Below are 23,761 nucleotides of genomic sequence, written 5' to 3'. Positions count from 1 at the left end.
CCAGTCCTAACATGCAGTTTAGTTATGTGCAGGCATCAGGACGCCGCGAAAGTAGCATACACTTATCCGAGACGTAATATTTGATTGACAGTTGACCTAGGAGAGAGTCGAGGTTTCAGCGCCATTCACCCTACATGCCAACGTAGCAGGTGTACCTAATCTTATGGCCGGAGAACGTAGCAACACACACAGACACTACATATTCACGTTTTCTTCAAGCAACCTACCGATTCTAATTACAAATACATCCGCAGGGAAACTCCATCCATCCATCCATTTTCCGCTTATCCTCACAAGGGTCACTGGGGGTCCTGGAGCCTATCCCAGCCAACTTCGGGCAGTAGGCGGGGGACACCCTGAACCGGTTGCCAGCCAATCGTAGAGCACACAAAGACAAACAACCATCTACACTGACACTCACACCTTGGGACAATTTAGAGTGTTCAATCAGCCTGTCATGTTTTTGGAATGTGGGAGGAAACGGGAGTACCTGGAGAAAACCCACGTGGGCCCAGGGAGTGCGCAGGGAAACTGTTATTAACAAAAAATAAAAAAGATTCCAAATTTATAACAACAAGAAGTAAATAAAATCATGTTTTTGGGTGGCAGTGCCCTTGAATAACATCTTGTGGAGAGGAAGTGAAATCCACCCCCCTGTCCCCCTTTTTCAGTTGCTCAAAAGGATTTACGGTGACGGCACTATGAAAGAAGCGGGTGCGCATTTCAACCCTCGCCCCATGCTTGTTTAAAGCAAACAATCACTTTCACTCAATTTATCACATTGTCAACCAATTTTACCGACTTGACCCCAACATGGAACAGAATGTGATCGCCTCACCCCGACTCGCCTCATGGTCTTGGATCGGCGTGGACAAAAACCACATCATGAGTCAAAACTGCTGGCTATTCTGATGATGATGATGATGATGATGGGAATACAAAGTTTGACCTCCCTCTCATGTGCAGCGATTGCGTAATGAAGCCCAGCGTGATCAGCAGCGCTTCCAAATCATGATGTTTTTTATGGCCAATCACACATTTTTTTCTAATCATATTTTGTCATTTTTATGATTTCATCTGTTTCATGCCTGGGATGATAATTTAAATGTGAAGTACTTTTTTTCTACATTCTGCCCTGCTTTAACTAATAAATGACAGTGAAGAATCCCTCCCCTTTTTTGAGACTAAATTGATTCGCGATGGGCAGTAAAAACAAACAACTTCGACAATATGATTGCACACCTGACAGTTGGGGATGTGACTAAATTTGGGATTAACCAATCACATTGAAACTCATCCTATCAGTGAAGCACTGTAAATCATTCTATGCAGAGGATAAAGTACACATGACTATGTACTAATGCTTGTCTACAATGTGTTGCTGCACCATTTATGTTCAATCCATTGCTTCAAGGTTTAAAGCACCTCAGCACTTAACTGCTGCTTAGCATTAGTAATTAAGAAAGTGGACGGAAATGCTAAGCTACGTTGTTTTAAACACTTTAGTTTGACAGAGCGACAAGAAACAGCTGAAAAACTCTTTTTTGATGAATTGTTCCCGATCTGCCGAAGTGCTGCTTGAGAAGTGAGTTGAGTCATTGCCACCATAGAGCACTCATATCTTGAATCTACGCTCGCAAGTCAGCCCAAAAAAAATAAATAACAAAAACCTCGAGTCACTGATATCCCAAAGCACCTCCAAATCTTTTCATTTGCAGCATTTATTTGCATTACAGTAATCCCTCGTTTATCGCGGTTAATGGGGACCAAAACCATCCGCGATAAACGAAAATCCGCGAAGTAGCGACCAATTAACATAGACGGAATTTTTAATTTTTTTTTTAAGTCCGCAAAAAGTCCACAAACAGTCCGCGAGAAGCTGCAAAACAACAGTGAGTCACATAGAGCAGCATATACATTACTGTACTCCATGTATATGAAAATTTTTTTTTTTTAATGAATATGTTTGGAAAAAAATTCGCGATGCACTGAATCTGCAATAAACGAACCGCGACATAGCGAGGGATCCCTGATGTCTTTTTTTTTTGGTCACAGAATTTTTTCCAACATTACATTTATTATTTGGGATTTTTTTTAAAGTACAAGCACACCAAAATAAGCCCATACAACACTGGTGGGGGGGGGGTGGGGGGGGTTTGGAGGGGGGGGGCATTTTGAGTGATTTCAGTACACCGTGACTCTCTTCTGTGACTGCACGCCTCACTGGAGTCTATGATGGTAGAATGTGCGTGGCCTCAGTTTCAGTTGCCTTTGAACCTTCTTTAAAAATAATAAGATTCCAGAAATTGAGAACGGGACACTGGCTGTCCCCCTTTACAAGCTCTTCAATCACAGGGCTGGACATGAAGGACATCAGTGACGCCTTCCTTTCAGCAACAAGCCAAATCAATAAACATTGGGTTTTTTCGTGTGTGTGTTTGCCCACAAATGTCACCTTAGAGGAGATTTAAACATCACAGAAGGTAAAAGTTTGAAGTCACTGGAAAAACGGGAGGAGAATGAGTGCTGGAGTTTTGCTGAGTTGAAAGGGTGGAGAGGCTTGACGCCCGCATAAAAGAAGGAGGGGCCCGCACTGGCAGGGAAGTACATCTCAAGTGATGGGGGACAGAGTTCAGGGGAACGAGGAGAAAGCACTCAAGATCGTTTCAGCTCCGCGCGTAATCGTGTCTGGAGAACTTTTACGCACGGCGCATAGGTGCGTCACCGCGCCCTTTAGGGATGCTAACGAGATCATCGGAGCTGATTGGGAATTTCGGTGGAAGTATTAAGCAGGAGGTGGGGTAGAAGCGAGTGATATATATTGAAATATCGGAGAGAAAGAGGTGGTCATCATCCTAGGCGCTGGCATCGCGGAGCGAGTCAACCCTGGCAGGCAGACAAACAAGACAAGACGAGGAGGCTGAGACGCTCTCATCCCGAAGTGTGCGCTCGACTTGGATGCGCGCTCGGCCGCACGTGTTTCGAGCAGCGACCCCCGGCCGACCCTAACGCCGGAGCACCGCGGTCCCGGGTCCACCCGCATCCACTCCCGGACGGTCCACCGAGGACCCGCGGCGCTTTTCAGGATATATAACCAGACACTTTGTGTTGGGAAGTTGATTTGTTTTATTTATTAAAGCAGACGTATAGCGGACTTATCGAAAATGATTTTTTTTTAAAAGCACATTGAAGGTACGTTTTTATAGTTTTATAATCATGTTCATTGTCGTTTCCATTATTATTATTTAAAGTTGAAAGTGACTTTTTGATTTTATTTATCATTGTGCCATTATGAAGGGGTGATTAAAAAGCACCATTTAGGTTTTTTGGGGGTGTTTTTTTGGCCTGTTTTATGGAAATAATAAAGAATATATAATAGTATAAACTTTGGAGGGTTGTCAGTACAAGTGACTGTGGGGTTCGTTATATAAGGGGAAGTGGCTTAATTGATCACAAAGACGCATTGGACTTATCAGGGAGGTTATAAAAACATGAAATTATTTTTCCTAAGTATTTAACTGCACTCTAAAGAAAGGTTCTGCATATGCAGTTGCCGTCTATACACACAGGAGGACTGCATACTACAGGGTACCCAAAATAACTCATTAGTACTTTAGCACCCAACGTACTACAGCGAGCACGCATTAACGGCCAAATTGTACCGGCCTCCGGGTTGCGTACGAGGAAAAAGGTAAAAGAGAACTTTATTTTTCATTTCTACTCAAAAAGGTATTTTTGCGTGCTTATGTCCGTTTTGGAAAATCTTCAAGCATATAGCTGTCCTATTTTCAGGTGTTCATTTGTCAGTAAACGTGGACATCTGTTTTGTCACTACAAATCCACTGTTGTTGTTGTTGTTGTTTTTTTTTTAATCACATGCCTTCATCCGGCTCTGTTAGTTTGTCACGGCAAATTAACTGACGTCCATCAACTCCTGTCTTGCAGCTATCAAGAGAAGGGCATCGCCCCCCACCCCCCAAAAAAACAACACTTTCCCCACCATCAGTCCTCCGCGTGAGCTATGAGGGAACTGCACGCGCACGTCACCGTGGGACTGCTACTGCTTCTCACGTGCACGCTCGTCGTCGCGGCACCCACGTCGAAGACGAGCGTGAGCCGGGGTTCGAGGCGCGCCACCGCGCCCGTAAGGCGCGAGGAGGAGCTGAGACGCTTCGCCGAGACCACGAAGATGGCGAGGACGGCGTCGGCGGCGACGGGCGAAGAAGCTCCCTGGAGCCCCTGGGGGAACACCCTGACCGTGATTACGACGCCCAACGGGGATAAGAGGCGTTTGCGAAGAGTGAAAACAGACAGAAGGGGGGATCGGCCAGTCGGTGAGTAAAGAAGCGTGGGCCTGATAAGTCTTTAAATACAGGGTCACATTTTTTCGAGGGGGGCAAAAGCCTCGTCACGTTCTGTGCAGTCAGAAATGGGTGGTATAGCAAAAAGGGGAAAAAAAAAGGGGGGGGGGGTTGTCCCAAAAGGATATGTAGATCACTATGTGGGACAAATTACTAGAACCCAATTTCATCGTTTGTATTTTCTCCACAGCCATCAAAAGTTGCATCGTGATAAGTTTTTGTGGTCTTTGAAAGTTCAGGCCTTACAAAATAGTGTTTTACGACTCATAAAGTACCAAATAAACATCACACAACAATGTTTGTTTGCACCATATTCCATTGATTAAAAAAGAGAAATAATAATGATCAGCAGTCAAACATGGGTTGGTTTCACCAAATCACCGATTGTGGACTCAAAAACGCAGGAAACAAACATTTAGTGAAAAAGATATATTTTATGCACAAAAGTGACCTTTGTGCTAATAAAAAAAATATGTATATATATTTTAGTGACATCTAAAACATCGGAACAGTCCCTTTCTTCTATAAAATACCACCAACAGTGAAAATGTATTTTTGGTAGCAAAATAGTCTTCACAAATAATCACCCCTGTAACCATTTTATATTGGCTTTACAAACTATTTGCACACTGCAGTATTTAGTGGTCGTAGTATTTAGTAGTGTGTGTGCTTGTATGTATGTAAATTATAGCATCGGTTCTTTGCCAGTTTAAAGATCAAATCAGAGCTGGCCCATACTTTTGCCTCTGCACATTTCCATTTAAAAAAAACGTGTTAGTCACTGGTCAGATTGGAAATGTTTCTTGATGCTTGTGCACAAAGTCGTTTTTGTTTGTTTCAGCAGAGTGAATCCAATGTAGTTTGCGGTTCTTTTGTTGGGAACAAAATTGATTTTGTTTAATGGGGGAAAAAAACAAATCTTATCTTTGCAAGAGAACTGTGTTAAGGCGTTATCTTTGAAAAACAGCATCTTTGTATCAGAGTTGTGTTGACTCTTTAATTTTCAATCAAGTGCTGTGGTAACAAAAAAAAAAATGGGAAAAAAGATTTTCAAATGTGTCTTGTGTTCACACTTTCAAAAAAGGTGTCTGCTTGAGAGCTTCTTAAGAAATGTCTTGAAAATGTTTGTGCTCGCACATCTGGAGAAGATTTCAGCTATGCTCCAAATGTGACAGTGATAGTGATCAAGTGGATCCAAGTCATTGGTCCAGTGACCCACAAAAACTGCAAGATACGAATTATAGTGCTTCACCCATCCAAACAAATAAAAGTCTCCCACAAACAAAACATCAATTTCCAACAGTAACCGTACCCCCGGTGACCTTAAAGCTCTAATTGTGGCATTTCCTCCAAGAGTGAGACGCCGGGTCCGTCATCCGCTTTAAACAAATGAGCGCCTCGTCGCAGTTCACAGACGCTATTGTTCACACAAACTGCCATCGACGACTTAACCGCTAAGCCCATTTGGAACTTAACGCTTTCAAGTTGGGGGAGGCTGACCACATGTTTAAGAGTTACCTGCGGTATGTGGCAATGCCGTCTCCCATCGGTGAGGTTTAAGTGAGGCAGCCGCTGCTTCTTTTGTAATGACCACCACTACTCTGAACATTGGAAATGATAATTAATGACTCAATGAATAATTATACACGATTTGACCGTGATATTCCCATCCCAATTTTAACCCTTTCGTGCACCAATAACGATAAACTGTAACCAGAAAACATGATAGGGCGTCCGCTGTCGTGACCGCTGTCCCTGAAAGGGTTCAAGGGGATGTAAACCCCAAAATTGTTCGATGCAACCCCACTAGTTTTTGGAATATGAGTTCAGCGGCAAAATCCACCCGTTTTTCGCCATCTCGGGGCGGGGGCATTTTGCCACCTTCTGTCAACGGAAAATGACGTCACAGTTGCTCAGGGCTCAGCTCACGACCAATCACGGCTCAGCTGATATATTCGCAGGGATGAATGGCTAATTGTACCTTTTGCCACCCAACAGTTATTTGTTATGCGTGTCGCTATATGTCGTCGTCACTGAGAGAAATGCAATAATTCAAACATGAATACGATTACAATAACAGCCATCCAGAATAATGCTGCAAACATATAATGTACTTTCACTTTTAACCTCATCGCAAGACAATTGATTTTTCGACAAGGCATACCAAAAAAAAAAAAAGACAGCAAAATCAAGTTACCGAACGAACAGAGCTGGGGATTTTGTGAACCTTTCCAGTCTTAAAACAAACTTTTTTTTCTGTTTAAGGAAAACAATCTATTCTTTCTTTTGCTGCTTGTGTCACAGATAATGCTGTAAAAAGGCCGCCAATTTTGGAAACTTTGCTTTGGAAACGGTCCGGGCAATGAATGAGACTGGCCATAAACAGCACAAAAAGTTGTTTCACAAAAGATAAGTCAAAGTTTTGCGGTGCAAGAGAAGACAAAAGTGCCTCCGAGTCTCATTTAACCTTTCTTTGTCTTTTTCTGTGTTGATCACTTGTCAGTGTTGGGAATGAGGCAAAACAAGCCGCAATGTTGATATTATCACCCAGTTTTAGTGAATCGATTCGTAATCCCGCCTTGTCTTGTTCTCTTTCACCAGTCCCAACCCCACGAAATCACAGAAAGATGGACAAATACCTGAAACACATCACAGGTAAGACTTTCCTTCCTCAGCGTTGCCGAATTGACATGACCTCGTGCGAGTGGCATCGCAAAACATGCGAAATTAGGACATAAATCCGAAACACAAGTTCGTCAATTCTGAAAAATCTTCCCACTATAGGTCGGCTCTACTTCAGCCCCAAGTGCAGAAAGCACGCGTCCCATGTGTACCACCAGACCCGAGACTGCACGATACTTGCACGTAAGCCACGACTTCTTTGCCCCTCCCACGTTCATCCCCGGAGCACGTCGCCCCTCGAAAGCTTCAAAGACATCGTTTAAGGCATCTCTTCTTTCTCCCCCTTTTTCACAGATTTCAAAAGATGTGCCCGGCTTCTCACGCGTCTTGCCAGCAGCCCAATGTGCACGGGAGGTTAACGTAAGCGAGGTATGAAGACTCCGCCTCGGGTGCTGAATAAATAAAAGACACACACGCTCCGATAGTCACCAGGACAAGAGTCACTAAACCGGAGTTGGAATTTGTACACAACTGGAACTTGATCAGTCATACCGACGGAACTTCAACCTCCAGCACAGGTGTCAAACCCAAGGCCCCGGGGGCCAGATCTGGCCCGCCACGTCATTTTATGTGGCCCGCAAAAGCAAATCAAGCATGTCATCTTCCATGACGCTTGCTAAAATCTCGACCAAAATTGAAAGTATGATGTCTTTTCTTGGAACCAAACCCCTCAGTACAGTAACTTAAACAATAGTTCACAGGTGTCAAAGTCAAGGCCCGGGGGCCAGATCTGGCCTGCCACGTCATTTTATGTGGCCCCGCGTAAGCAATTCAAGCATGTCAACTTCCATGATGCTTGCGAAAGTCTGAACCAAAATGTTAAAATTTCATGTTTAATGTAATAATTACAATGTTGGAACAATCCATCATTCTTGACTTCTGATGTCAAAACTAGTTAGCCATCGATTCGTTGCTGTGTATGTAATATGTGGAGGGGGTTGAACATTTACATGGTTTCACAAAATTTACAGTCATAACGGCCCTCCAAGGGAAACCGTAACTACAATGCGGACCACGAAAAAAATGAGTTTGACACCCCTGACCTAAAGTATGGAATAACAGATAGGAGCTGAGAGCGCCAACTGTGTTAGTATCAGAGCACTTTTCAATCGAATACGCACAGATGTTACGTGAACATTAAGTGAGGCGCAAGGGAAATGGGGAGAATTCTCTGAGTTCTGCCAAAAAGCCACTCAATTTGTTTTGTTTTTGTATTTCGAAGGTCCAAGACAAACACCTGCTATCCAGAATTTGAATGGTCTTGCTTTGGGAAGAAAAAAAAAAAAAAGTGCCTTGGACATTGGGAGAGCCACTGTTGAACTCAGGCGGAACAAGTGTCCTTCTACTGAAGTCTACTGATCGTATGGACGCTGCGACCACCCAAAAAGCCGAAACTAAACAAAACCAAAAAAAAAAAAAAAAAAAACCATCAACAAAAGGAAGCCAATGGGAGGCAAAGTGCCCGCGAGAGACAAGAGGACCATCCGCTTCGCTTGCCTTGTTGTGTAAAGGACTAAAGGATGCGGACTACGCCGGCCCAAGCCCGGATACCGAGATGGTGACGAGACATCAAACACGGTGGAAAAGAACCGAACATTCCGTCAAAGTCCATATTTATATATTTGACAAGATTGGACCATTTCAACATTTGGGCCTACACAGTGTTTAAAAAAAAAAAAAAGTCAGGCTTACAAACGATACGTCGCTATATAGGTATCTGAAAGCAAAGATATATTTAAATAAATTATATAATTGGTACAAAAGCGTCCTCATGCTGCTTTAGCTTTTTTTTTTTTCCCGACCGGGCGTGAAATATCGAAGACCACGTGACTGCTGAGCCAAGCGAGGTAGCGATAGTCCCTCCACAGAATACTGTCGGACCGAGTAATTGAAATGCTTTTTTTTGGAGGTGTAGTTATTATTTATTATTCCCCCACCTCACACCCCAGAAAGCAGTCGCAGACAACCAGCACTGTTTTGGAGTGGGAATACACGACAAGACTTTTCAAGCCATGTTTTTTGTTGATATTGTCTACTTTGGAAAAGACATGCGGGTTCAAAAATGTTACACAAATTGTTGTGTATTTTGGCAGATCCCGAAGCGATACAGCTGCAGTTATGAAAAGTAACAAGCAGTACCAAAATGGGAATGTTTTTTTGTTTTTTTTTTGGGGTGGGGTGGTTGTTTTTTTGGGGGATGCTTGAAAACGGGAAAAAAAGTCACACTGTTTATTCATAATCACTTGGTATTGGCAACAAATTAGGACTTCAATTCTACACACTAAATTGGATTCAACTTTGTTGTGTGTAATGTCAAAATTAAATTTTTATGCAGCGTTACGATAGTAGTGGCTTCAAATTGAAGGCGGCGACATGACATTCAGTCATGATTGAATCGAAGCGGAACTTCCTAAAATCTAACACAATCAGTTCTGGGGTAAAGGTCAACCCCTGAAACTTTTTTTTTTTTTTAACCATGCAAAACACAAATTATTGAATTTTAGCAGCCTTTGCTGTCACTCAAGAACATCTTAGAAGATGGTCACGTTTCAGCACATTTTTGCAGGGGCAAAATTCACAGCCGTTTTTTAGTTTGGTTTTTTTTAACCATGAATTTCATGGTTCGATTACAAAAGACAAACTGTCCTCTTCATATCATGGAACCAAGACAACGCCTGGCAATTAGTCAACAGTACCTCACCAGAATGCTCTTCACGGTTGCTGTAAGTAGGCATCACCACTGACGGCGTCGAGAGCGGCATCAGTAGATTGCAACAGAGATGCGCAGAGACTGGAAGAGTCACAGTAATGAGGCATAGACTAAACGGTTAAAAAAAAAAAAGTATCAGAATTTTTGTCTTCAAAAGAGGACAGCAATTTGTGCAAAAAGTACCGAAATGTGCATTCAAAAGTTTTGAGCAGATCCAATTCAGTTTCCCTGTCATCCAGGAGTCTTGTGACTGGTTTTGATGAGTACGCGGGTGGCAGTTTTGGAGCCACCATCGTTTTCTGATGCATTTGTTTTGAAGGTTCAAAGTTTCGAATGAGAAACCAGGTCCAGATTTTTCACCGGTGGTGTATTTTCCATTTCTGAGAAAAAAAAAATGAACAAAATCAATCTTGGCTATCGCAGATGCTAGCGACACACACGGACACCGCCCTGATATGAAACAATTGGCAAGCCTCCAGGGATCACTTGGCTCATCTCAACTTTGGCTACACCCTTTTTAATGAGTCACAGTCCGGCTCCAGTATCATTTATAACGCGCCTTTGAGGACCAGATTTGGGGTTGAAATCAATTTGCATAAAAGGCGACAATCACATTCTGTGAAAAAAAAAGGGCAATTTTTGAAAGAAATATCGCACAGATAAGGTACATCGAATACAAACATGAGCTCAGCGTTGGAAGATCGGCGAGAAAATTTTTCCAAAGTCCTAATGAGGCTCAAATGTATCTATGATGGCTCAAGAGTGAAAATATGTTTTGTCGTAAGACAAAAAGACTATGGCTGTTTTTTCCCCTCCCCCAAACCTTTCACATCCAGTTAGTGGGTGGTAACTTGCTTTTTATGATGCCAACACACCATCTTGGCTGCTCAGTATCCTTTGGTCAAAGCAAAAAATAATGCCAAAAATGACATGGAACCTTTGAGAGGAGATGCAAAAACGTGCTCTTTTTTTAAAAATCTGCTTTATGATCTGACTGGTCCCTAATTGATGGAATAGCTTTGCTTCAGATAGCTCTGAAAGACAAATGGCAAAATGGCCGCCCGTGTTTATTGCGAGCCCACCAAATGATAGAGGTGCTCAAAAAGCTTGGCAATGTAACATCGCTCAACTTTCCAGGATGATCTGCTTCCAACTTGTGATCACTTCAGCGAAAACTAAGAAGTTGTTGAAATGTGTACAAGCACTGGAATTTGCCCCAAAATTTTAAATCATAATGGCTAACTTCCTTTTCATGATTGAACATGGCTCCTTGAGACTTTTTCCACACATCTTCTTATGATGCGTAATCACGTCTGTCCGGTATCATGTTGATGAATGAGACGCGTGTCAGGGGCAAAACTTTTTTTTCCCCACCCAAACTTCATTAACTCATTCAGTACCAGCCAATTCTAGACCAAGTCTGAAAAGACGTATAAAAACGTCTTTGGGAGTGAATGAGTTAATGCTAGTTTTTTGGGTCATGCTGAGGTCACCCCCCCCCCCCCCGCCCAAAAAAGATACAGTAACTTGACGGGGACAGAATAATTTACAAGAGGACTCACAGGCGCACATGGACATTAAAAGTCAACAGTTGCGCAAATTTGAACTCTGTTCAGCAAAATTGTAGCAGATTATTCAAAGAGTGGGGACTTACTGCCTGTTGTGAACAAATTCCAGTTATTAAAATAGTGTCGCGAAGGGCGATGAGCATTCCAATAAGAGTGTCTCAGCCAGCTTTGAAACTTCCACCTTCTTATTTCATTTAGCTCCCCTTTGTAACACAACTAATATAGTTCACATAAGTCATAGCTCGTCAAATAAATGCCACACCAACCACTCTTTGCGCAAATGCGAAATCGTAAATGTCAGTTCTGAATGCTGCGTTTTGCGCCACCCGCAATGATAATCAAGATGATCTGAGTGGGTTGTATGGTTTTTATTTCAACACAGGAATTGTTCTCCAAGTCAATTATGTGGTCAGAGCAAGCACAACACAGAAAACTTGGGAGGCGTTCCGGTGGCTGTCCCTCCCCACCCCCCACAACAATGATATTCTTGTGCAATGTGGCCAAAGAATGCCTTACCGGTGGCCAATTGGCAAGCGACAACAGCGCTACGAGTTTGCCTCGAAAAACGCCCTGCAGCATCGTTGACACTGTTCGTACACCTTTTCAAAGTCTTCGTCACTTCCCTGCAGCAAAAAAAAAAAAAATACAACGGGGGGGGGGGGGGGGGGTGAGGAGTGTCAGGTCGCAGACAAGGGAGCAATATCTGCTTTCATTGTTCATGTCGGAGAATGCGAAGATAAGCAGAGATAAGGCTGTTAAAATTTCAAACCCGACGATCATGATGCGGCGTACACGTGCCAACCCAATGCGGCTTAAAAATATAGTTGAATGGCTTTTGCCCTGAGGGAGACCGATTCCAGATGCCGACAGCAAATTTGGCATCAGGGGCCCCTTCGCATCAAAATGTTTGTCTTCACAACGCGCTGGAATAAAATGTTCCTTTTCGCCTTGAGCGGCACTTTCGCCAGTGTAATTAGTGTGATGAGCGATCCCAATCAGGCTGAGATATCGTGACTCAGAGTCAAAAGTCAAATCCCAAAGTTTCAGAAAAATACTGTGAAATGCAACCATCTCCTTCCATGATGAATTAATATGGTTATGTGCAAATAATAGATTTGTTATTGCCAGCAACGGGGGGGGGGGGGGGGGGGTTAAATAATTTTTAAAATCGCCCACTCGTGTCTTCCTCATGAAAATGGACGGCAGCGGGTCTCTTATGAGACCACCGGTGACCGGGCAATCGTGATCTGAGATTGGCGCCTCGTGGTATATTTGACGAACAAAATGACAGCGGTGTGGAAGTCACCATTCTTACCGTTTCATATGACAGGTACGGGACGGAGCAAGCGCAATGGAGCACATCAAATGTCTGGGAAATCCTCCCGAACAAATTAACGGTTCCACCTGTGCAACTCTTCTCTCAAAACTGTTTTCCCTTTTGCGGTACAGTGGTAGCTCTACTTACGAAATTAACTGGTTCTGGAAGAAAGTTCTTTACTAGAAAATGTTGTAAGTAGAGACGCATTTTCCATGTAAATGCCTTAATCCGTTCCAAGTTCCCCCAAAATTCAGTCATAAATGTTTCCTAAAGCATAAAAATAACAAATACGTGTTACAATTAGATTATTGCACAAAAAGTGAGAGTGTGCATAATGTAAAAAAACAAAGAATAAAAATTATGGTCATTTAACTTTGAACTCCATCCTCATTGTTTTTTGCCCTCTTGAGTTCATGTTCTCTTTCAGAAGGGGTTTTTGCCTGGTGTTTTGTAAACAACTGTTCCAAGGATGTTTGCTTTCGTCGGCTTTTAAAAATCCGACTTAGCAGAAAGTTGTCTTTTTTTTTGGGTGAGAAAATTGGGGTACACGCTGAACAAACAGCCTACTCATCGCAGGGCACATATAGACAAACACTCATTCGCACAGTGAATCCAGAGTCGTGAATGAGACTAACGTGCATATTTTGGGAGTGTAAAAAAAAAGATTCCAAAAAAAAAAAAACCTCAAAAAAATGGGATGCTCCAAGAAAAAGGGGGAAACAATCAAACTGGAAGCCTGGAGCCAAGATTCAAAACTCTCAGCCTGAGAATGTTGCGGCAGCTGTGCTGTTCTAAATTGCTGTAATGAGCAATCAAATTCCTTCCCCCACATCAAACAATTTTTGCTCGAGACGATCGAAGAAGTTCTGAAGAAGCGGCAACTTAGCAAGTCAAACGAAATGTTTACAAAGTCGCAATCTACTCCGCAATATTTTTCAGACATTTGATTGATGATCCAATCAAAGTGTTTAGTTGTGAAGAGGATTTTTTGTTGTTGTTGTTTGTTTGTTCTTATTTTGTATGGAAAACTAGCCAAAATATCCTTCGGGAATATACTGCCTGTTAAAGTTTTTTTTTCCCAATGCTGCAGTTCAGAGTGGGAGACAAACGCCCTGCGGCCACTTGACCATGTTCAGCTGTGGTCTCAGAAGCCATAACGGAGACGAGATAACACCTGCGCGCGTAAGCCGTCTGCCAACTATTTTATTAACAGCGGGCGCGACCGTGTTGCGGTTGCAGCAGGAACACTTTCAACGAAGCAGGCATCTAAATGGACAGTCAAATGGATGTACTGGATGACTTTTTGGCCAGTTTGGAGTGAGACACACTGCACAGGGTTGCCTAATTAACAGAGAATCGGTTTCTCTTCACTTGCATGGCTCACAGTTATTTTAACAGAGCGATAAACGCAAGTCCCACCCAATTGGGGCGAAAGGCGGGGTACACCCCCAAACTGGTCACCGGCCAATCACGGGGCACATATCCACACTCACATTCACACCTCCGGATGATTTTGAGTCTTCAATCAACGCTGTCAAACCCCCAACCTCTGAACAGATGAGCTCACCACTAACGCGCCGTGCCACTTTCCTAAATGATGTCATAACTGCTTGATGGAAGGGCTTCAAAGGTATTCGGGCACCGCACAAGTGCGAAGCCGAACCGAGCAAGCTGCTTTTGGAAAGGCCCAACCCTTGGGAGAGTTTTACGATACCGGTTTTATGCTCACTCCAAATTTCTATGCCATCCAAGCACGGGATCTTGTGCAATAACTCGAAACCCTTCTGCATTCCCCGCCATGTTTCGAAAAGGACAAACCACTGACTGGATTACTTACATAATAGGGATCCTTGATGATCAGCTGCTTCTGCGGGTCATATGCACCGAGAAGTTCGATTTTTGCCCGGTGATTCTCCACATCGCTGGCTTTCTGTTTCAAGTCCCTGAAAGGACAAGAGGGAAAAACTTTTCTTTTTCTTTAACCAGCAGGAAGGGGAAGGCACACCACTGACACACCAGGCTGTAAAATATGTTTGGCCTGCGCTACCGGGAACTAATCAGATTGTTTGCACTTTTCAGGACAAGGACAACACCATATGGAAGAAAACCCTTTCTAGTCGGCCTTTTCAAGAAGTTGTACACTTCTCATTCTGGTCAGATTAACATTTGCTGAGAAAAATATGTGGGAAAGAAAAAGGGGGAGGGTGGAAAAAAAACCTGCCCAAGGAGCATAGACATGGCATCCAAAGAACTCACTAAGCTCCTTAAAGATCAGATCTACCTTGGGCATGTGATCTCAAAAACCATCCCGAAACGTTCAAAGTGGAAAACAAAAATTACCCTTCACCCTGACCTTTTGAAAGAGATTAAGGAAGGCTATTGCTCATTAAAAGGAGGCATTCACCTACACGTTAGTTTTAGCTCACCGTTGCTGGGAATATGTAGCGAAGTAGCACATATGTTTGGATTCAGCTTTTGGGATGGCATAGTTCGATCCCCCTATTATTATTATTATTATTATTATTATTATTGGGGGGGGGGGGGTTCATTCTCTTCTTTTGGTCATCCACACCGGCCATTAATAACACTAAACACATGCTACCAGCATTTTTGAAGACGGCATTATACTGTGATCCAAAGTCAAAGAGGGAAAAAAAAAACATACCTCAAGTTTCTCTCGTCCATGCAGAGAATAAATTCAAAGCTCATAAAGTCGTCCTGGGTCACCTGGAAGTGGGAGACAAATGCAGAGGAAAGCGGGTCGATGTGGAAATGTTGACACCATATGCAATAAATTTAAAAACAAAACAAAACCACAATTCCCAATTGAACAGAGGATCACTCCAAGCGGGAGTGATCCGAATGATACGAATCAGTCCACAGAGGGGAAAGAAAACGATTTATTTGGTACGATAACATCTTCCTCTATTCACCCAGCGGCGGTTGGGCAATAAGGGGTTACTTGAGCGGCGAACCGCCATTAAGGTCGCGGGAAAAAAAAATGCAATCAAATAAAAACCGCCAAAAAGGCATTACATTTTTTTTTTTTGCTTGACCGTGATATACATTACATCATCAATGAGGAGAAAAGTTACTTCGTTCATCTCTGTTGATCCAATCAAGTGAAACATTTCCAGTTGAAGGCGCAAAAATCTTTACCCATCGACTCGTGTTCAATGTTGCTCGCTTACTTGACGGCTCGGCTGACCTATCGTGTGATGCAGATCTTTATAGAGATTTTCAGCTATGACTTATTGCGGGGCTTGGGGTTGTCTGCAGAGATATCTGCAGACTGATAAGGTAGACATGACACAAGCAGTGAAATACATCAGGGGTGTAAACTGCATTTCGTTACAGGCCACTTTGTACTGGTCACCTGTTAGGCCGAAAAAAGGCTTCCGGTTCTTTTTTAGTTCGTTTTTTTTTTTTTTTTTTTTACTTTTTTTGGTGGGAGGAAGCCAGAGTGCAATGTAGCATTACAACTTGTATCGTTTTACTATGACTACGAATGTGGCTTTCACTGGTTGATTCATGGCAGATGCCTGGTTGCTTGTCAAAGACAGCCAAAAAAACAGCCCCCCCCCAAAAAAAACGCAGGATTCCCCTCCCAGAGGAGGACGCTGAGAATCAGGAGGACCACGCGAGTCTCGAAATGGGTCGTGAAATGAGCGACGGGGCATCTGCTTCACAGTTTTTGTTGGATTTCATGGGAGCGGCAGACACGGATGAGATTGAACGTTATTACCATTTTAGACAGGTAATAATATCCGAAGCACTTTTATTTAACTTAAAAAAAACCCTCATATTTACACAGAGAGAACAAATAATCCAATCATTCGTCAGTGCCGAGTTTGTTATTGTTCTGGCTGAAAACAAAACGTTTGTGAGCAGGGTGGATATCTGTGTATCAGTCACGGCTAAAAAATAATAAATATCCAATTGCACCTATTCATGTTTAAAAAAATAAAAATAAAAAAGGGGGGGGTCGGGCTGTTGGAATGGTGTGTCTGTTATCCATCAAAAAAAAAAAAAAATCCAGGCACTTTAAGTTCATGGGACGATGATTGTTTTGGCGTCAAAGTTGTGCTCATTCCTCAAACATTGACTCAATGATAACAAATTGATGAGTACAGCCATTTAAACGCCCATATCCGAAAAGCGCGGTCGACTTGGGGCTCGTTTTCTTGCCATACGCGCAAAACACTCTGCAAATATGAATAGAACGTGCGTCTGATGTGGTCTCCCTTTGACCGCGTTTGTGGAAGAAGAAGAAGCGAGTGGAAGCAGAAAGGCAATGGCGGGGCTAATGAAGGGAGAGCGAGGGGCAGGGGAAAATGCGAGTGTCAAAACTCATTGTTCGGATGGGGACACAGGGCTCACCGGTCCCGCTTTGAGGAGATTAGAGCGAGTCAGCTTTGCAGGGACAAACAGGGTGAGAAGGAGAAACCAGGCAAAAGCAACGAGCCTCTGAGAAGAAGAAGGGTTTTGGGGGGGGGGGACTGAGGACACGAGGAAGCAGGAAAATGCCCTAAATGGACAAACGTTCTGAAACTTCTCCGAGGATCGGAAACACACTGAGGAGTGATGGGGATGCTAAATTTATGAACACATCCTCTCTCTGCCATGTGATTCATCGCCTGCAGCCAACTTGCACAGCGGGTCAGGGCTGACGCCCGAGTCACTCATCTGTTCCCAAGACGAGACGGTGATGTCTCATGTCTCGGATTCATTGTGTTGACCCCGATTTTGCTGTGACCAATTTCAGAGTCTTATCAAACGATCACGGGCGACAATCAGGATTTTGCGGCTACGGGAAAACTGTCAAGGCCACGCGAGTCTCTTGGAAATCGCCTTGCTCCTCGGGCAGCGTTTGTACTCAGTGGAAGAAGTGGTTTGCGCTCAGAAGCTAAATACTGATTCGTGTGGATTCACACTGAAAAGATCATTCAGATTTTTTTTTTGCTTGCTCTGAAGTGACAACTGGGAGATGCATCATGGAAGCAGAAATACAAAAATGAATGAAAATCCGCGATGTTCAGATTGGAATAAGGCGAGACATGCATCGGCCAATGCGAATGCAGCGTCTGCGCTAGGTGTCACAGTTAATCGGTGAATCCACAACTCATCCGTCGACATATTCGTAATTATGTTCAGAACCCATTCATCATTTCTTGCCATTGTTTGAACTTCAAATTGTGCAAATGCTCTGATTTCTGTTTCTCAACAATAATTATTCTCAGATTTTTGGAGTCCTTCATGAAAGCGAACTTCCTATCTTTTGTGTTTAGCCAAAACACGACATTTGCACACATGTACTTTGAGAGCAAACCAGAAACTTAATCATAATGGCAAATGTAATAGCCAGTTCGATCGTTTACAAAAAAGAAAATAGTCTGAATAACCTGCACTTGGCATGTAGTCGAAGCTGAAGCAGCTTCAATAAGTGGATAACGACCCCGGACTTCGAAGTGGTGGCACTACTTTAATCAATACCAGAATTCTTTTTAGCAGATTGAATTGGCGACTGAATGTATTTTTTGGTGTGATATTGTATTGATGTGAGTGCACAATGCTATTTGATAGCAATATACAACTTGAACGGAACAATGTTTCTGCCATTCTTTTTTTTTTTGTTGTGGGAGGGTGGGGGGGATTTTGACAGTATGATATAAAACGAGTGGTTCTTCGCATCAATCAGTACCCAAGAAGTACCGCAGCTCTCAGTTTAATGCAAAATAAATGTTCATCCGATTACTTGATAAATCAATGAAATAATCAATAATAAAAATATTCAACAGTGTCAGCCCTACACCCGATTTTACCACTGCGATTAATCTCAATCCGTTGTTCCCACGCCTTTACTGAGTCGAGGCAAACATTCTACATTCGAAAAATCTCTCTGCACACAACCAAACATAAAATGTGACAGTGAAATAATGATGCACTCGTCTCAATGTACTCATGAATTTAATTACAGGTGAAATCTGGGCCTGTTTTGTAAGAGACTCAATTATTATTCTGTTACTGTCCATCAATGGCAACAGGTATAGACGCAGATTAATTGGAGCTTCTGCCATCTAGTGGACAAACTATACATTGACCTGCCTGCCAGCACCAAACGCAACAATTATTCAGTCCCACCTGCCGAGTTCTTACAATTTGTTTTTATAAATTGCAGCATGTTAAATAATTTAACCAATTAATGTGAAGTGCAAATGGAGTTGAAAACAAAAATAACCCTGTGGGAGAAATGTATCGAAAGTGCATTTAAAAATGAAAAGTCCGGCTTCAATTTGAGGAAATACGTTACGCAGCTAACCACATTGAAAGCACATATCCCCAATGTCACACATAATTGCTTATGTGGTGTGTGGAAGTCCTGTAACATGCTCGGTACCTGTCGGGCCCTATGAGCGGTCTGAATGCCACGGCCCTTTAGGCAGGCCAGCCCGCGGGCGTCCGGAAGGCAGCCGACATTCCAGTCGGACGTGGCGCCGCTGTCTATGAGCCACTGCAACAACACAGAGCAAAGGCGGGTGATGGTCGTACCTGTCGAGCCACGTGTCTCATGGGCACGTTGTGCCTCTTCATGCAGGCTAGGCCGCGATGGTCGGGCGGTTTTCCTATCTCATAGCCGGACGTGGCGGCACTGTCTATCCTCCACTGGGCGGGGGAGAGAGCACGCAAAACAAGATGTCACGGTGAGTTTTTTCGAAATTGAGGTAAATTGATGAGTCACTTTATAATGAATATTGATGTGGGTAAACGTTTTGGAGCTTTTTGACAGTTGTCCTGAGGTTTTATCACTTTTTTTTTTAGCACTGCATAGCTGGCCATATTAAGTGCCCTCTTCCCCCTTGCTAGTATTTTATCAAAATGGGCATGCTTACTCTGCGAGCCTTCAATCTGCAAGTTACCTTGTAGACACAATGTCTTTGAAACTAGTTTTAATCACATTTTGAAGAGTATTTTTTTTTAATTATTATTATTATTATTAAAAATCTTCAAAGATATCTGAAACATATTTGGGACTAGTCAACTACTTCAGTTTTGCCTTGGTCAAAACTAAATTACAGATATGTTCTTCTACTTCTTCTTCTTCTGCTGTAAATTGGGAATTGTTCCATTGTGAGACCAATAAAGGTTTTCTTATCTAATCTAATGGGTCAAATTCTGTCAATTTTCTGTATGGGGTTAACAATGATTGATATCTACTATTCAGTCGCCAATTTCCGCTAAGAAATCTGCGACATAATTGTATATATTTGTAACTCAAGTTTAAGGTATCTACAATTTAGTTCTGATGACTCACAAATCCAGTTCAAGCGACCTACAACTTCATTTTGTCTTGGTAAGAGTTGACATAGGACATGTGAAAGGGGGCATATAAATATCTTGAATTGAGCTCAATTTAATATATCGCCAGGTATAGTAAATAGTATTTGCCATGCCGTAAATCAGCACCCTTGTATCTCTACAGTGATACCTTGTCAGCAACACCTGCTTCAGTTGCCATCTTCCTGAAGACGGCCTCCGCAATGGGGGACCTGCAGATGTTCCCTGTAAAAGTAATTGTTGGACAGCTATTAGTGTTATAATCCTCACAATACATTCTAGAACACCATCTGACGACTAAAACCTACAATCTGTAACATGAAGACCAGGCACAGATTTGACATTCCCAAAATCTCATGGCACATAACCAAAGAAAAAAATGTCACTAATATACATACAGTGAAATAATGATTTAGTCTCCACATACAAACCCAGTTCGTAGAAACAAGCGTGCGGACTAGTGTAACAATAACAGTTTAACCACCTTCTCTGTGTGATGCCATCAATTGAATTAGGTTCAGCCATTGGCCAGAAATTGAGCCTCACTGGGGGGGTGCCCAAACGTTTTGGACCGAAGAACGACTTTTCGATCAACCAACCTCCCGGGATCGCCCCTTACCGCGCACGCACGCCATGATGAGAAGCCTGACACGGAAGCAAGCGATGCACTTTTGCAGCCTGTTGACTGTCGTAGCTCACACGTACCGTTTTAAAGTGCTTCCCTGGGCCCTCTACATTCCTATTCTTTGCCCGTGCCATCGGTGAATTGTACACGAAGCAAACTGAATGAGAATAATGACGATAAAAGATATAGCGCAACAACTGTGATCACAAGCTGCAATTGCAGACTGCTGATGTAGGTCACGCGCCTGCTTTATTTGATTTTTTAAAATATTTTTTTTGTGAAAATTAGACTGATAGGATGATTAGGGTGCAGTGTACATTAATACAAAAAATATTACTAACATGTACAAAGACACAAATGTTTTTTGTTTTCTCCTCCACACCTTTCGGATCTACTTGGGACCAGCCCTCGATCTAGCGGTCGATCAGGATCGACGTAATGGGCACCCCTGGTTTACGGGCTAGGCCTGAGAGGTGAACACCTGCGGCAGACAGCGCCACGGACATTGGACTTTCAAAGCGGGTACGACGGTGTTTCTACACTCCCTTCGGCTCCTGATTGGTCTTGTAAAATTAGGGTTGACTCGGCGTTTGGACAAGAAATAAATATCAAATGCTCAATGAATTTTCACCTTCAGTGTCGCTTAGTGGACGATTAAACACTAGTTCAGACTCATCATTAAAGTTTACTAGTCAGGCGTGGTCCTTTCTATTTACGACATTGGCGTGAATGTTCCGAACACTCGGAAGCACGAAGCGTCTAAATTAGTAAATTAAAAACTGATAAACGTCTGTACTTTCGACCTTTTGTGGTTGTATCAATGAAAAGTGCGTATCTTACCCAGACAGACAAACAGCACAGACTTGCTGCTTGAAGCCGCCATTTTGCCAATGACGTAGGGGTCCTGTGTCGTCAACGGTGTGGACATGGACAACCCTGTGCCTGAATAAAACAAGTCGATAAAAAAACTAAAATTAATATTTCTCTACTAGTACTACTACTAATAATAATAATAATATATTATTATTATTATTATTATTATTATTATAAAACCAATCGGGAATGTACAAACCTTTCGTCCGAGGTATGAATTCAGAAAAAAATAAAGGATGCCACTTTGACCTTATTCACCAGTAAATTAATAAATGTGTTAAAGCAAACAACCCCCCAAAAACCTGCTACATCAGTTAAAGATTATTATGCAAAGAGTATTCCCCCCAATCCACCCATTATTAATAATTAAATTCTACACGTGGATATCCCAAAAGAATTTCACCAAAGCTTGTGAAGCCCAAACTAACAGTTCAGCGCGAGGCTCCAGGGGATATGCTGTAAACTGCTATGAATATGCCCAAGATTTCTCCATTGCGAGACTAATAAAGGTTTTCATATCTTATCTTATGAGCACATGGCAAATGACTGACACCAATTCAGTCACGCCTTCCTTTCATTATAGGTTGTTCTTCCTGGGTCGTGGTGGTTTCTGGAAAAAAATATATATATCTAGACAGCACCAATGTATTTGCCGCAGACCGCTAAAACATGTTGAGTGGGCCATACTTCGGACAATCCTGTTCTAAATTGTTCAGTGTGAATGGGTATTTATTTATGTATATATTTGAACTGGTGACTAGCCCGGGGAATACCCCACCAGCAGCTGTGCACAACAACAGAACTACCGATACTTGTGTCTTTTTATTATGTCAATTCCAAACCCTGAAATGTACTGTGACAACTGTGTTGCCGTAATGTTATCTTACAATTGTGCTGACAGTGCCATCTTAGAACAAAGCAAGCCTGTCATTTCAAGTCGCTAAAATCTCCATTTTCAATCGGTCTGTTATTTGGCCGGTGGCCGTGGAGCCTTTAGTGGGCTCGAATGCACATCTGGTGCTGAAAAAAGCAGCGACAGATGATGTCTCAAGGGCCAAACGATACCATCAAATTGGATGCTGTTTTGAAAACATGAATAGTGAGGGTCAACTACGGCAATGACTCTGGTTTAAAAGTTCTGCCATTTTGCCCACCAGATGAAATGGGCACAAACAGGGGAAACTTTCATTTGTAATGTCAGAGGAACAAAAAACAAAGAGGAAAGAAGATCCATTTGGAAGAACTACAAATTGTTAAACCAACGTTAGTGCTGCGTGAACCAACAGTTGTTATGTATATTTGCTTTTTGCTCGGAACTTTCCCTTGTGTATATTCGGCCTCTTTATTCATCCACATAAGTGTCGTAGACTATTCGCTAGCAGGATCAATTAGGAAAATATGACGAATGGTCTTGACACGACTGGAAGGCCATGCGTCAGAAGATGATTTCGTTTTATTTTTGATTCATGTAGTCAGATGAGTCATCTACTTGTTGAACATGAATGATTTATTAAGAGCATTTTGAAATATGCTGTATAGTGGTAAAGAAATTATTTCTTGTAAATTCCAAAATGTTTAAATCATGGAACTGTGTCTAGAAACAGTACAGTCATTGTTAAAAAATTTTTGGAACTTTTGATCTTCCATTGTAAAAAGCATAAAGTGTTTTTTTTTAAAACTAGCATGCGGTGTCCATTATTTGCCTCTGTTACAAATACGTCATGCAGCTGCGGTGGCTGACTAACGTCGGCTTGTTTACAGTGCTAATGACAGATGTTAGGTAGCATGGTGGTCGACGGGTTAGCACACCTACCTCACAGTGTAGAGGTGCAAGGTTTGATTCCAGCTCCGGCCTTTCTGTGCGGAGTTTGCATGTTATCTCCGTGCCTGTGTCGGTTTTCTCTGGGTATTCTGGTTTCCTCCCACATTCCAAAAACATGCATAACAAGTTAATGGAACACTCTAAATTGTACCAAGGATTGATTGTGATTGTGAACGCCAATGGTTGTTCGTCTATGTGTGCCCTGCGATTGGCTGGCAACCAGTTCAGGGTGTCCTCCGCCGACTTCCAGAAGACAGCTAGGATCGGCTCCAGCACACCCACGACCCTCGTGAGCATAAGCGGATTGGAAAATAAATGGATGGATGGATGATAGATGTCATTTTGTTGAAGCTGGACAACATTTTCTGTAGCTATTTTCCACAATTAATTGCTTGTCATTATGAATGGACATGTGAAGCTAGATTCATATTTTGCTAGCGGTTTGAAAATGGCCAACGCCCCATTTA

The 23,761-nt window shown here is 42.6% G+C and overlaps 2 protein-coding genes across 5 annotated transcripts; one reads left to right on the top strand and one right to left on the bottom strand.

The window, feature by feature from the left end:
• The first annotated feature begins 3,773 nt into the window (after nt 1–3,773).
• Nucleotides 3,774–8,761, top strand: LOC147185808 (uncharacterized). Of its 2 annotated transcripts, XM_086104422.1 has the most exons (5): nt 3,774–4,334; nt 6,963–7,016; nt 7,146–7,226; nt 7,338–7,412; nt 8,266–8,761. In XM_086104422.1, exons 1-4 carry the CDS (start codon nt 4,022–4,024, stop codon nt 7,400–7,402), a joined length of 513 nt encoding a protein of 170 aa, XP_085960548.1. In that variant the 5' UTR covers nt 3,774–4,021; the 3' UTR covers nt 7,403–7,412; nt 8,266–8,761. The 2 variants fall into 2 exon arrangements, with proteins under 2 accessions (XP_085960548.1, XP_085960547.1); XM_086104421.1 differs by having other exon boundaries at nt 7,146–7,412.
• LOC147185807 (low molecular weight phosphotyrosine protein phosphatase-like) lies at nt 8,581–21,577 on the bottom strand. 3 transcript variants are annotated; one of them, XM_086104425.1, is made up of 7 exons: nt 21,440–21,577; nt 20,126–20,199; nt 19,189–19,302; nt 15,305–15,366; nt 14,477–14,582; nt 11,838–11,944; nt 8,581–10,133 (listed from the first exon to the last, which is right to left on the bottom strand). In XM_086104425.1, the coding sequence occupies exons 1-6, from the start codon at nt 21,525–21,527 to the stop codon at nt 11,867–11,869; spliced, it is 522 nt and encodes a 173-aa protein (XP_085960551.1). In that variant the 5' UTR covers nt 21,528–21,577; the 3' UTR covers nt 8,581–10,133; nt 11,838–11,866. The 3 variants fall into 3 exon arrangements, with proteins under 3 accessions (XP_085960551.1, XP_085960550.1, XP_085960552.1); XM_086104424.1 differs by lacking the exon at nt 8,581–10,133 and having other exon boundaries at nt 11,675–11,944; XM_086104426.1 differs by lacking the exons at nt 8,581–10,133; nt 19,189–19,302 and adding an exon at nt 19,037–19,150 and having other exon boundaries at nt 11,675–11,944.
• Nucleotides 21,578–23,761: the final 2,184 nt, after the last annotated feature.

This window comes from Hippocampus guttulatus, chromosome 23, assembly GCF_054856545.1.
Source record: "Hippocampus guttulatus isolate MCC_2025c chromosome 23, RoL_Hgut_1.0, whole genome shotgun sequence".
In the NCBI taxonomy this organism is placed as follows: Eukaryota; Metazoa; Chordata; class Actinopteri; order Syngnathiformes; family Syngnathidae; genus Hippocampus; species Hippocampus guttulatus.
Note: the sequence above shows the minus strand (reverse complement) of the source record. Positions and strands in the feature narration are given on the sequence as shown.